This window comes from Macrobrachium nipponense, chromosome 3 (genome assembly GCF_015104395.2).
Source record: "Macrobrachium nipponense isolate FS-2020 chromosome 3, ASM1510439v2, whole genome shotgun sequence".
In the NCBI taxonomy this organism is placed as follows: domain Eukaryota; kingdom Metazoa; phylum Arthropoda; class Malacostraca; order Decapoda; family Palaemonidae; genus Macrobrachium; species Macrobrachium nipponense.
Window position 1 is genome coordinate 44,296,270 of NC_087202.1, and position 15,161 is coordinate 44,311,430.

The window sequence follows — 15,161 nt, forward strand, 5'->3', positions numbered from 1 at the left end:
ATTTGTTCCTTTCCCTATTTGTCGGACGTGGAGAGAATTTAAAAGAGAACAAATTGAGTCGAAAAAAAAGAAGGAAAAAATGAAATCACTGGGGTGGGACATGGCGGGATCAGGTTGCACAGAATTCATTTCCGTCTTTGATCTCGGGGACTGTCCGAACGGTTCTGCATATCCATACACAGGAAGGTCAGATCGAATCTTTGTAGTATGGGTGCCATATACAAAATTATGGTCTCACCTGTATTCCAGTTTTTACTTGCGCGGAAGGATGTTGGTTGAGGGCGTAGCTTAGTAATAAAATTCCTGCGATCGGGGCGTATATATTAATATGTACTTTCTCTTTAATTTCTTAGTTTTTTCTAGTGGTATTTTCGTTTTATCCTTTTGGATTCCGACTGTATTTTCATTATTTAATCTGTGTTCTTTACTCTCGGTAATTTTTTAAAGTATGTTTCAGTAATATTTTCCTTGTGTCTTTTATTTCAGTAATCAATCTCTTATCCCAGTTATATGTTTCCTTTATCGGATTTTTTAATTTTCTTCCTTTTATTTTCTACTAATGTGGATACCAGATGAGGGTCGTATTTTTTCTCGTTTATCCCAATATACTTTCCGTTTTGGTATTTTATTAATTTTCATACCTTTCATTTCAATTTCCTTCTTTCTTGTGTAGTAAATTAAATTTCGTTTATTTTCATAATATCTATTTTATCTGGGCATTTTCTGCTGCTGTATCGAATAGTACATAGTTTTCTCATATCAGTTCCATTTCCCAATTTTTCTACCAATCCATATATTCTTTTGTGTGTGTGTGTTCCAGTGATATTTCCATTTTTTTAATTTCAGTTATAATTACCATTTGATTCTATTATTCTACTTATACTTTCCAGTTTTTATCGTTTTGTGTTAGTTTGAAATTCCTTGCATGGAAGGGTAACTATAGTACTTGGGTTAGAAATCGAATACCGTGATTTTTATTAAACACATTGATCCATTCTCTCTCTCTCTCTCTCTCTCTCTCTCTCTCTCTCTCTCTCTCTCTCTCTCTCTCTCTCTCTCATTTCATGCACATTTGCTCCTGTGACGGCCTGTTTATGTCTCTGCCACCGAAGCGTAAACTGGAGTTTGAAATTATCCATGACTGTTGGGAATAGCCGTGTTTATCTGCTGTGCGACTGTAATTTACTTATTTTGCAAACAGTATTCGAGACTTGCAGGGTTTTAACCCGAGTAATGGTGGGTATTTACCGTCAGTCCCTATTCGTTATATATTTGTCTTGACTTGAATTTTTATGTTTGTTTATTTATATCTGTAATTGCTTTTGTAATTTATTCTCTGTAATCTTGTATAGATGGGGAGTGGTACATGATCCAGTGCTGTTCATAGCTTATAAAGTATATTATTGTTATTATTATTATTATTGTTATTATTATTATTATTATTAATTATTATTATTATTATTATTATTATTATTATTATTATTATTAATTGAATTATTGTTAACTTACTGAGAGGCTTCTATAGCACTGTATGACCGTTTGTGAGAAGGTAAAATCAGATACAGAAAAAGAGAATTATGCTGTAAAATACAGATGAAAATACAATAAAAAAAGATGGTTGAATAGATATTAAATGTCGAGTAACTGTCGTGTAATGTTAATTAATGCCGTGCCGTGGAATAATTTACTTTGGTGCATCATTATATAATAGTAGTGTTTATATTTAAGATACAGATAAGTACCGCAAAAACTGTGAATATGTTGCCTGAGATTGGTATTCCAAGAAACGTGTATTTTATCAATTTAAGTGTATCAGTAAAAAAATTTAAACAACTATGATTTATCCATGCAATACCTGTTAAATATCAGTTGTGTATTTTAATATTAAACCTTAACCAAAGCTGTATTGTTATGTGCAGTCTTTATGTTGAATACCGTTGTTGCTGGTCACATTGCAGTGCAACATTTCAAAGGAATAAAGTGGAGTCCCTTCTCCTGCCGTCCTCTTCTATCTACGGCGTGATGTATTGTTGCGCTTGAAGCCTGGACGAAGCATCCCATTACAGCTAGCTTTGTCGTATTAGGGAGGATTTGTTGGAATTTGTTTATTTTTCTTTATTGCCTTTTGTAGCTGCGCTCCGTTCGATGGCCTTCACATCAAAGGCGGATCTTGCGCAGGATCACATCGGCTGCCCGGGGAAAGCCTTCCTTATTGGCGGTCTCTTCCAGGGTGACGTTAATACCCAGGCGGTTTGCCTCAGTAACCCAGTCCGGCTTTTCCTTGGCGCTCCCTCGGTCGGGCGGCTGTTGTCGTCATCTCTCGAGGTGATTTCATCCGGGGATCCATTTCCTACTCATTAGAGGCACGTCATGCATGTTCTGTTGCTAGATGTCGTGTTTACACATAAAATGTATTTAGTTATTTATGAAATGTATCTTTATTTACTTTTGAAATGTATTTTCACAGATATTTTGTTTTTACAGTTACATAGGACAAGGCCGGTAAATTTTGATTCATGTTGAATGGGCAAGATGTTTACGTTCCGATGTATGGTTGAAGATATTTAACATTAAAACATTATATATATAACATTAAAACATTATAACGTGTGTGTGCGTGCGTGCGTGTGTGTGTGTGTGTGTGTGTGTGTGTGTGTATGTCTATTTTCTCAGTCCGTTCTCTGTGAACCTCGTGGTTGCTTCTACTGGTAAAATACGAATACTGTTCCGTCAAGCAGCCTTATTGAATTTCTCTACTTACCTGACGTCTTCTTAACACCTGAAATTCCATCTCCTCCCAGCTATACTTATGAAACCAGCAATCAATGAATTGTTCGGTCAGTAAAAGTTTGTTTCCCTGTACGGTCAAATTTTGGAAACCTTCCCCGTTCCGTTCGTCGAGCATCAACAGTTTTATATCTTACAAGGTACTGAGACATCCATCACTTCTTTTGGGATTGAGACTCGCCATTTTCTTTCTGTTGTTTCATTGGATTGCCCTTCCTTAAATCTCTCTCTCTCTCTCTCTCTCTCTCTCTCTCTCTCTCTCTCTCTCTCTCTCTCTCTTGGATCTTGTTTTGTAACTGTTAGCACTTTTGGATCACAATCGAGGAACTCGCGTTCGATTCAGAAAGAAATAGTATGGAAGGATTTCCCATTGTGGGCCGTAGCTAAGGGCAGAGAGAGAGAGAGAGAGAGAGAGAGAGAGAGAGAGAGAGAGAGAGAGAGAGAGAGAGAGAGATAGTAGTAAGAATAACAATGTAAGTGATTGGCATCCCACAAGGTAATCTTCCCTGACCAGCATGAAACCATTCATTAAATATACTTCCTTCTCTTGCTTTATATATATATATATATATATATATATATATATATATATATATCAATAGAGGGATCCACAGTAATATCCTTGTTTATCTAGATATAATATGTTTATACAAAGCTTAAAGCTTTCGTCCATCCTCCTGTGGACTTGATCACTAAGCAAATGACTTTGCTTAGTGATCAAGTCCACAGGAGGATGGACGAAAGCTTTAAGCTTTGTATAAACATATTATATCTAGATAAACAAGGATATTACTGTGGATCCCTCTATTGATTTCTTAGAAGCACGATACAGTGTTTTTATATTGGCATATATATATATATATATATATATATATATATATATATTTATATATATATATATATATATATATATATATACATACACATATGTATCTATATACACTTAAATAAATAAATAATAAATAAATACACACAGACATATATAATTATATATATATATATATATATATATATATATATGTGTGTGTGTGTGTGTGTGTGTGTGTATATAATGTGAGTGTATATAATAATATAATATATATATAATGCATGGGAATATAACGTATATTATTTGATAACAAGCCTTGAAAGTGAGGCACTCTGATCCCCAGCGTAACATAATAATCAAACATGAACTTATTTTGTTAGTGCTACTTTGTTGTCAAAGAATTCTAGTGCATCCTCTTTCATGAAACTTTCATCTAATTTATATTTTAACAATACGTGCTTATTAGCATGTTTTAATATCATCATTAAAGCCTCGCAATTTCTCCTATTACATGTTAACGAAAAACATTTCAGTTGTAATAGGAGTGTTTTTATGCGCTATATGTAAAAATCCACTCAATGGAATTTCTCGTTCATCTTTGGATGGTATTATGTTGCTTTATATCGTGAGATTCTCTCTCTCTCTCTCTCTCTCTCTCTCTCTCTCTCTCTCTCTCTCTCTCTCTCTCTCTCTCTCTCTCTCCTTAAACGTATGCAGATATATGTAACGTCTCATGTTGGTTCAGCAGACTCCGTTGCTTTATTTTCTTTTTCTTAGATATTATTCTTGTATTATCTCTATACTGTATTTGCTCTTACATACATAGCACACACACAAAGACATATATATATATCTATATATATATATATATATATATATATATACATATATATATATATATATATATATATATATATATAATATATATATATTTTTTTTTTTTTTTTTTTTGTGTGTGTGTGAGTGTGTTTGGGCTTGGGTGCACATGTGTGTGTTCTGTGTATAGGTGAATGTTGATTTGTGTGAATATGGAAAGAAGTGAAAATGAGTTCTGATGGCAGCTAAGTTTATAAGAAAGCAATATCCAGAACGTAATTGTTCTGGGTATGCATGTGCATTTTATACTTTGGAAGCCTGGTGAGAAGATTAATGGCGTCTGGTTGTTAATTGTTATACATATTTTCTCACTGTAATGAATGAATTAATACATGAATCTGTTAGTAATTAATTGAGGTAAAATGTATTAATAATTAATAATAATAAATGTTATTCCTCTAGGAACACGGTTAATGGAAGATTCTGGAGCATGGTAGAAACGAGAATAAGAAATGTTAATAAAATGAAACCTTCCTGTTATTACTCTACTTCTGCAAGCAATGCTATTCCTGTTATATATTGACGAGGTGTAGAAATAGGAGAAAATATTTTATAGAAAACGTTTCCCAGCTTCATGGAAAGCAATATATTTTTAGGTTTTCCCTTTGGCAGAAGTTACAGGAGTGTTGGGATGAAATAGATATCTTAATTATAAGACTATACTAAATTTATAGATGAATTGAAACAAGCTTTTATATATCCTACAACTTCTGAGATATGTACGTGTGTGTGTATATATATATATATATATATATATATATATATATATATATATATATACACACAAACATACATATATATTGTTCTCTGCGCTTTACAGAAGTATAGAGCACCGTGAATTGCTAGTCAGCTATCGTGTTGGTGTGTGGCAGTATTGGAATCTCTTAAGAGATGACGTAAACAGCTGTTTTCTGATTGAGAGATTGGTTTAGCTTTTCGATAGTCATGCTCCTCGACTCCGTGGCCCTCAAGAAACGTCGTCAGGTGGAGTTTAATCAACGGCATATAGCAATTAAGAATCTTTTTCAAAACTGTTGTAATTAGTGACCCTTTATAATTTGTCACTTTTGGTAAAGGCCTCAGATTATTTCACGTATTTCCTCTTGTTCTTGGTGATTGCGAAAATGATTGACGTGTCTAGCAATTACCCTTTGTGAATTATGATTAGAAAAATTCACTTTTCTTTGTTACCTAATTGTTGCAATTTCGAAGTTTGATTTTAAATTGATATTATTCTTCATAAGTTGACTTCTACCATAACCTTGCAATAACGGACTTTTATTTTTCTTTCCAGGTTATCTTCTTTTTAAAGAATTTTGTGAAACAGTGTGCGAGGAACCTGTGCCACAGCTCAAGTTTTACGAAGAGGTGAGTACTCTCTCTTATAGATGTTGTTATGGTTTATTTTCTCTTTTGAAGTATGGAGGGATAATTATATGGGTCATCAATATTTCATGGAATTATTTTCAGTGGTTATTTTTACGTACTATGTCGTGTAATTTCTTCATTTTTAAATGAATTTAGATGCGTACTATTCTTTCTTTTCTGTGTTTGTGTATGGGTATGCACGTATTAGAGTTTGGTAAATCATGGATTTGTTTGAGAGGAAATTTTTCTCGTGCTTTGACCTCCCAGGGTAAGCAGCACGCCTCGCATGCGAACGAACGTTGGAAACTTACTTTGCCCACAAAATAAATTGTAAGACTGACACGGAGACCTTCCTCCTCGTGTCTGCTTCCTCTTCTTCTACTTTGTGCAATAAACTGAAGCAACATTATGAATTCTCTTTGGAAGCATTCTCTTTCGCCCAAAAGTTTCGGGCGCGAAAGTTTTCTTAAGTGGGTGAAACCCGCGGGTGATCCTGCACCATTACCCTGCTGTATTTCAAGAGGATCATTTTCACTGAAAGTTATTAAATATTAGGGAGGTTTAACTGGATCGCTCACGGTTGTGAGGGTTGAGTTATTCTTGACTGGTTAACCGAGAAAGATAAATACCGAGGATTGAAAATGACGAGTACCGTATTGTTTCGCATCTTCTCTTGTATCGATGGCCATAGCCGTTGCGACGCCAAATTTCACAAACATATCAGTTAATCAGTGCCGAAGTACGAACACGTCTACGTTTAGTCACTTTCGATCATTTCATTCTCCTTAAGAAGCGAGAGACAAGAGAGAAGAATGAAACCAGGTTCACCCGAGAAGCAAAAGCTGGAGTTGTCTCAATTTTGAAAAGAAGAAGAAAAAAGTTAGACAAGATTCAATCAGTGTAATGCACTGGGGAATCCAGGCGCTGCTGCCTGGAAAAACGTGAGAAGTCAGTCCAGAGTTTTGCCGACTTCGTAGTGATGTGGGTAGGGCCGGGTGAATCTTAATACTTTTTCAGGGGTTGCCAAGGCCAGAGATTTCGTCTGTTATTAGCGGCTCTTGGAAAACTACTAGGATCAAATGGCTCTTTATTTCCTCATTGCTTGGTGTAATGCGAAGCCATTACTTTTATATAGGCTACTTTTACTTCTGATTGATATTATTTACACCCAGAGTTACGTAGAATTTCAACAAATCATCTGTTCGGTATTAGGGTATAGCTGACATATTATTGTCATTCTTTTTACCCTTTTGGGCTTAGAAATTTATCTGGCGTTACTCTTCCTATGATTGCTGTTAGCATGAGCTAAATGAAACAAAAAACACGTCAGTTAGAAGTTGCCCCCGACCTTCATTTCTGGTGATTTCCAACCAAGAGTCCTTCGCGTGGACAGGCAAATGGGTGGTTTGCATTTCCTTTTTACTGGCAGGCAGTGGCGATGGCAGTGAACTTTGACCCGGTGGCCATGCCCGAATCTTCTGTCTTTCTTCGGTGACGTAGGCACCCATTGGTATATATTGTAAGCGCTTAATGAGCCATCAAAATATTTTGGATAATTTTGGGGTTTGACCAAGGGCCACCTTTGTTCTGTGGAACGGAGTATGGAGTTCAGAAGGTGTAGGGAAAAAGAAGGTAAGATACAAATTTACAAAAGACGATGGGCAGGAGATATAATGTTGTTCAACCGGTAGAAAATTGCTGGAAGGTTAATGAATGATGGATCTCAAAATACAAGATGCAAGGTATATAGCAAGGCGTAGAAAGGGCTGGGTTGGTAGAGTGAAAGAAGTATTGGTGAGGAGAAAGACATGAATACCCAGAAAGCATGAGTGTGTGTGAAATAGCACTGAGCGGCACAGTGTGAGGTGTGAGGGAATTTTGTGCGCTGTTAATGAGACATGTTCAGATTTATTGTTATTCTAAGCTAAGCTTTCTGCTTGGGGATTCATCCACGATTTACCTGGTAAAGTGTAAATGTAGCAGTGGCCATCGTTGTGTTTTCCTCGGAAGGCCTCCACCTTTTCAGGGAAACGACTTAATGCTGAATTTATACACACACACACACACACACACACACACACACACACACACATATATATATATATATATATATATATATATATATATATATATATATATATGTGTGTGTGTGTGTGTGTGTGTGTGTGTGTGGGGGGCCGCCATGTAACTGATTTTTTAATGACTATAATTACATAAATTGGATTTTCCAAATTTATGTAGTAACAAGATACCTATACTTTGAAAGCCACAGCAAATCAGTGTCGTCATCGACATGGAGGTTAAAGATTGACTCTAGAAAATAATGTTTTGCTGACTTGTTTTTAAAATAACAGAATTCTTTTCCAAACAGTTCCGTGATAGGAATTGCACTAATGCAAAGAGAATGGAAGCTGTTATCGCAGCCAGCTTACAATCCGAGGTCTCAATACGATACTTTGGTCTTGCAGCCATTCTTGGATTGCAACAGATTCCACCCAAAGCAATTTGTTTCCGAAGACTGTTTACTCACCAGTTCACAGTTAGCAGCCTCTGTGATAAAGTCTTTATTTTCGGGATCTGAAGACAGATATGTCATCTTGAGTTTTTGTGTGATGTGAACATTCATATATGCAATAAACCTACAAGAGGATCAGAATTTATATATATATATATATATATATATATAATATATATATATATATATATATATATATATATATATATATAGTTGAGGATTTCTATACAATCCTGTACAATAGTGATATAGTGATATAGGAAATAACTTTGTCAATAGAAATAATGAAAAACCTGAGCCGGTACCAAAAGTAAAAGTAGAAGTAAAGCAGCATTAAAAGGCATGAAATGAAAAAGCAGCAGGAGAAGACCGCCTAACTATTGATTTAATAATAGATGGAGGAGATTTCATAATAGTAAAACTCTCTGAACTTTACCCAAAATGTTTGCATGAATGTTCTATGCCTACAGCTTGGAAAAAGTTTATTGTTATATTAATTTAAAAAAAAGGGACACACAAAAGACCTGAAAAATTACCGCCCAATAAGTTTACTCTCAGTTATATTTACAAAGATCATATTAGGCCTAATAGAAAGACAGCTAGACTTGAATCAACCAACGGAGCAGGTAGATTTTAGAAGCGGGTATTCGACAACTGACCATATCCATGTAACTAACCAGCTAAAGGAAAAATCAACAGAGTATGACAAGCCACTATGTAAGGCATTTGTAGACTATGAAAAAGCTTTTGAGTCTGCCAAAACTTCAGCAGTAATGAAAGGCCTTCAAAACCAACGCATAGATGAATCTTATGTCAGAATACTTGAAGATTATCTATTCGGGGTAGTACAGCAATCCTAAAACTACATAAAGGCAGCGAGAAATTTCCGATTGAGAAAGGAGTTAGACAGGGAGACCCCATCTCTCCTAAATTGTTCACAACGTGCCTAGAAGTTTTTAAGAATTTAGGTTAGGAAAATGTATGAATTAACATTAATGGGGAAAACCTTAACGACTTAAGATTTGCAGCTGACTTAGTTCTAATCAGTTTATCAGGGGAGGAATTACAAAAGATGATAGAAGATTTGAATAGAGAAAGCAGAAATGTAGGACTGAAAATGAAACTGAGTAAAACTAAGATAAGGTTCAATGAAAATGCAGAGACAACAAAGAAGGGTTATGCACGAACCTCTAGAGATTGTTATGATTATATGTGTTTAGGACAGACAGTAAGTGTTTTTCCAGGACATGAGACCGAAATTAAGAGAAAGATAAACATGGGATTGAGAGCTTTTGGTAAACAAAATGAGGTTATGAAAAGTAAAATGCCACATTCTCAAAAAAGAAAAGTATTTAATCAGATGGTCCTACCAATATTAACTTATTCATCAGAAACTTGGAGCCTTACTAAAGCCTTAGAATATAAGCTAGTTGCAACTCAAAGAGGTATGGAAAGAATAATGATGGGAATAACACTAAGAGACAGAAAAAGAGCAACATGGATACGAGAGCAAATAAAGTAGAAGATATTCTAACAACAAGGAAGAAAAAGAAATGGGAGTGGGCAGGACTTATAATGAGGATGTCAGATAATAGATGGAGAAAGGAATAACAGAATGGGTCCCTAGAGATTGCAAACGAATAATAATATTGAATTCTCTTCGTTTTGTGAATAAATCATACACAAATGGAATTGTTTATGGTAAGTGCATACACCCCCAGTCAAGCCTTGAACCTAGATGTTATCGGGGTAGGGACTTACCCATCCGGTTGTCCAGAGGGATTACGGATAGAAGTTTGTTTCAACCAGTCATACATACTGTTGGCGATATCTGGTTTTATACGTTAAAGATAAATAAAACAATATAAATATAAATATAAATTTATATAAATATATATTTCTGTATATGTGAATTTATATTTGAAGTTGATAAATGATGTGTATAAAATGAATATCAAACCACGAAAAGAACATTGTAAAGCTTTCTTTAGGACCGGTACTTTCGCCTGACTGACATCTTCCGACTCCCAGTGTAGTGGAAACGCGGATCCATCGAATTTATACCAAACATACGTTCCCTGTGATGCCAACTTCTTGGTGACTTCTGATTGAGAAAAGAAGATAATACAAGGTCAATAGGAAACTTAGCACCGCTTATTTTCAAATTTCGCTCTTTAGTACATTTAATGAAAGTCATTAAGGAGGTTTCTCTGGGGAGTCACTGACGCTGACGTGGGTTACTTACTGCTTTGGCCTTGATAAACTTCGAGTGGCTTGAGTGGACTGGACTGCCGAGGCTCTATTTGTAGGATTTGTTTTGTGCGTGGGTTCCGATATATTTACCTTTGGATATTTGGTTGATGAAAATAAATTATATTCTAAATGTGGGATATTTTAAATTATATAATTGTTAGGTCTATGGCTGTATTTGGTTACCATATTTTCCTTCGTAATTTTATATTTAAATACTACCTATTAAACAGTATTGCGAATTGCAGCCATTATAGTGAATAAAGATTATTATTTCACGTTGAAATTAAATCTAACATCACTTTTACGCAATCAAACTGAGATAAAGGATTCGGACAGATTGTAGTGACATTGTTAATCAAGTAGTTTTTTATGTTCTATGCAGATTAAAATAATGATGGAAATAATGTTATATAATTCATGATCTAAAATTTGCCTAGTTACCGAAGCCTGAAGCCAGTCAAATATCTTCACTGATTTTCAGAGATAAAGACCAAACATTTGAAAGGCCATTGTACTTTTATTTGTTTTCCAGTGATGGAAAGTCTGTAATATAGATGAGTCAAATGACTTGTGTTGTTACCTCTCCTGTTGTCATTTTGACACTCGGGCATCAAACAGCTTCCTTTTGAATCCCCGCATTGGTCCGGTCGCAAGAGACGAAAAATAGCTTGAGAAGATCGAGTTGATGGCAATGGAGAGGAGGGGCAGTCGTAGCTGAACGCCCAACTCACAGTTTTAAATGAAACCATTTTTATGTCGCAGAGTTTGGGATACTCTAGGCATACCTGCTTCCTTGTCCTCTTGTGCTCTTCCCTCTTACTTTTTTCCTGCTTCCTTCTTCTTTGATCAGAGAGTGTGAGTGCGTGCGTGCGCGTGCGCGTGTCATCTCCTATTGTTTGGTGGTACTCACGGTGCTCTTGTAAGTTCTAATTTATTGCCTCTTACGGAACAAAAGCTCTAACGCGGAGTAATGGATGCAGGAGGCAGGTTTCAAGGAGTAGGCTGCGATTCAACAAAATGGGCAGTAAAAAGAGTGCATCTCTCTCTCTCTCTCTCTCTCTCTCTCTCTCTCTCTCTCTCTCTCTCTCTCTCTCTCTCTCTCTCTTTCCTATAAAATATTGGAAAGGAAAGTAATTTGATGCCATGGTCATTAGATTACTTTCTGTATTTTCCGTCTTTTCATATTATATACTGTAATCCCTTTATGTTTTGACCCTACCTTTGTGAAAAATCTAGCTCGAGAGTTTGCACCAGGGAATAGGAGATGACCTACAGTCTCTCTCTCTCTCTCTCTCTCTCTCTCTCTCTCTCTCTCTCTCTCTCTCTTTCCTATAAAATATTGGAAAGGAAAGTAATTTGATGTCATGGTTATTAGATTACTTACTGTATTTTCCTTCTTTTCATATAATATACTGTAATAACCTTTATGTTTTGGGCTTAGTGTATTCTGTAGGCTGTAATGCAATCCCTCATAAGATATCCGTTTATTTACTTAACTTTATTTCTTTCGGTCTGAACGTTTCAGTTCCTGATGTCTTTGTTAATTTAATTGTTTTCCCTAAGAAGCCCCTCCCCCCACCCTCCCTACCCACACCCGCGCTACCCCTCTGCTGTAATGACAAAAGAATAACGACGTCCTTCTCTGAAAGGATGTGATTACATAATTCAGAAAAAAACATCCGGGTATTTTTCCCTTTCCAAGAGAAAAAGAAAATAATTACTTCCAGATAATTTTCTCTTCCAACTCTGGTCTCGCTCTCTCAATATTTTTTTCTTTATGTCTACCTCCAACATATGTGAAAATAGGATAATGGTCGGAAGTCTCGAAAAGTAGTTTTGGGTGAAGAGTGATTGCGTTGTTTAAGAAAGAAAGAGAGAGAGAGAGAGAGAGAGAGAAGAGAGAGAGAGAGAGAGAGAGAGTGTTTGTGTATGAGTGGGGATTTATGTGAGTGAGGAAAACAAGGGAAGAAGAGAAGTTGTGTTGGTGAGGTTGATGATTCTGGGAGATGATGGAAGTAGCGAAGACATGTTCTTTACGAGAAGGAAAACGAGGGGAAAAGCTTCTGGGAAAGGTGAAGTATAGAGAAAAAGGGGAAGATGAAGCAATCGAGAGAGAGAGAGAGAGAGAGAGAGAGAGAGAGAGAGAGAGGAGAGAGTTGGGGATTTTTGGAAAGATCTTGAGAGAAGATTTGGTTCTTAAGTTGAAGGGGGCCAGAGGAAGAATTGGGGAGCTGAATATAGTATAAGGCCTTTTTGCAAAGAGACATTAGTTGAGAGAGAGAGAGAGAGAGAGAGAGAGAGAGAGAGAGAGAGAGATAGTCAAACATAAAAGTTATCCATGATCCCTTTGGTTTCACATTACGAATAAAACCTTGTATTCAAATCATAGAATTAGTATGGTTGTAAAAAGAAAGCTAAAATGTTGAAAAGCAAGAGAAATGTAACCTGAGCATAAAAATTAGATAGTACATATGCTTGCATTAGTAGATATATTTGCCCATCTTTTCATGACTGGAAAGCAGTAGAAAAATAGTGCTGTAAATAGTTTTCATCAAAGGTTCATTTTATACATTTATAAATATGTATGTATGTATGTACGTATATATGTATGTGTTTGTATAAAATTGAATTAAAATTTTAATTATTTGCAGTTTAATTTTCCCACCTGTATTTCTTTACCGCTTTCTTAAAAAATCATTTTCACGGAGTATCGTAATAAAGAGAGAGAGAGAGAGAGAGAGAGAGAGAGACGATGAAGAGAAGAGAGACGAGAGAGAGAGAGAGAGAGAGCTGTTCTATCTTTCCAGTTCTTCCCCTTGTCCTGTCATAAAATAGTGGATCATAACAGCAAGGGACACCTACCTTCTCTGAGAAAACACAAACAGGCTTACGTGAAATCGATGCCTTTGTACAAAGGAAGGCCACGAAATTGGAGCCGGCCTCTTAGTGTTTATCATGTGGCTTTATCGTATGTTTTTTTTTCATTTATTTGTCTTAATGATCTTTTGGGCCAGTTTATGTAATTGCATGTCCTATTGGTTCCTTGCTTAGAATTCGGCGAATAGCTTGATCCTTTTTTTCGAAAACTTTCACCGGTATAAAACACACACACACCACACAAACATATATACGTATGTATGTATGTAGTTATGTATGTATATAGATATAGGTGTATACAGATATAGGTGTATGTAGATATAGGTATATATATATATATATATATATATATATATATATATATATATATATATATATATTTGATGTATTGTTGTATATTTATATTTTTTTCTCAGTTCAAACAAAATAATATTAAGAAAGAGAAGGAGAAACGAATAACAGTAAAAAATATATTATAATTATTTATATTAGCTTCTCGATTGTAAATAATTCCCTTTCTTAATGAGCACTTTTGATCTCCTGGCCAACAAAAGGATGAAAAATGAGGATTCTGCTGCTCAGACGCGAATGGTTAATTTGGGAAAATAGGTATGATTATGAGAGATTATCTTTTTATGGTAAATGTTGAAATGCTAGCCATTTTTTACTGGGTATTCAGCGTTATCGTGGTCTGCACGTTATTTTCGTCTGCTGCCAATCCACTCTCTCTCTCTCTCTCTCTCTCTCTCTTCTCTCTCTCTCTCTGACACGAAATACTAGTTATGCAAGGAAGATTGACACAGCCGCTTTACATTACCATTAGTAAATTTAAACGGTGAATTTACTACAATTCCGGTTGTTCCGGTTTTTTGATCCTATTAGATAACAGAGGAAGCTTAATAAAAGTGAACCATGCAGAAGAAAACTCGCCTAACATTTCTAGTTTTACAAGTTTTTGTAAGGCTGTACTGTTTGTAATTTCATCCCGTTAAATATGTGGCCAAGTTGATTCTTTTTCTAGTCGAGTTCCCAGTGTATGTATTAGGCCGTGCGAGGAAATGGATTATGTATTCTTTTTAATTTTTTTTATGCAAACTGGATTATATCGTACTGGAAAATAACATGCGTATCATTTTTTTTCCTTTTAACCAGGCCTAACTACATTCTCCAAAATATGGACATTTTAGATATACCTTTTTAGCCTGTTCAGTTTTCTCTTCTAGTGATTTTTACCCTTTTAACCAGCATTAAAGTTTTTCATTGTGATATTGTTTTCAAATGTCGCAATAAAAGTAGTTATTAATTTTTTTTACGGTATTTCAGTGCAATTATTACTGTGTTATACAGTTATCTTTTACTGTTCCTATAGAAATCCTTGCATCATTCATTAACAGCACGTATTTCGCCATCAGTATATTTAGGGCTACGAATTCTTTAAAACATTCATGTGAAGAGCGATTTCTTAACTTGGTTCTTTTGACCGAATAAAAATGAACATTTGCCGAAATATTTTGGGTGGTTTCTTTTTCGCACTAAATTTAGTATCGTTATTAATTCTACGAATACGGGAATCCAAAAGGGGAAGGCTACAAACTTCTCCCATCTCCATAGTTTTATCGACGTTACCAATTCTTTATAAAAGTGTGCTTACATTTTGGTAAGTTACATCCAAAATAA

At 35.4% G+C, this 15,161-nt stretch overlaps 1 protein-coding gene across 1 annotated transcript in view; it reads left to right on the forward strand.

Moving 5' to 3' along the window:
• LOC135221723 (G protein-coupled receptor kinase 1-like) overlaps positions 1–15,161 on the forward strand; it is a 613,113-nt gene that overhangs the window by 407,484 nt on the left and 190,468 nt on the right. Inside the window, exon 3 of the mRNA XM_064259512.1 lies at positions 5,766–5,839. Within this exon, the coding sequence (XP_064115582.1) occupies positions 5,766–5,839 (74 nt within the window). The remainder of the gene's footprint in view (positions 1–5,765; positions 5,840–15,161) is intronic.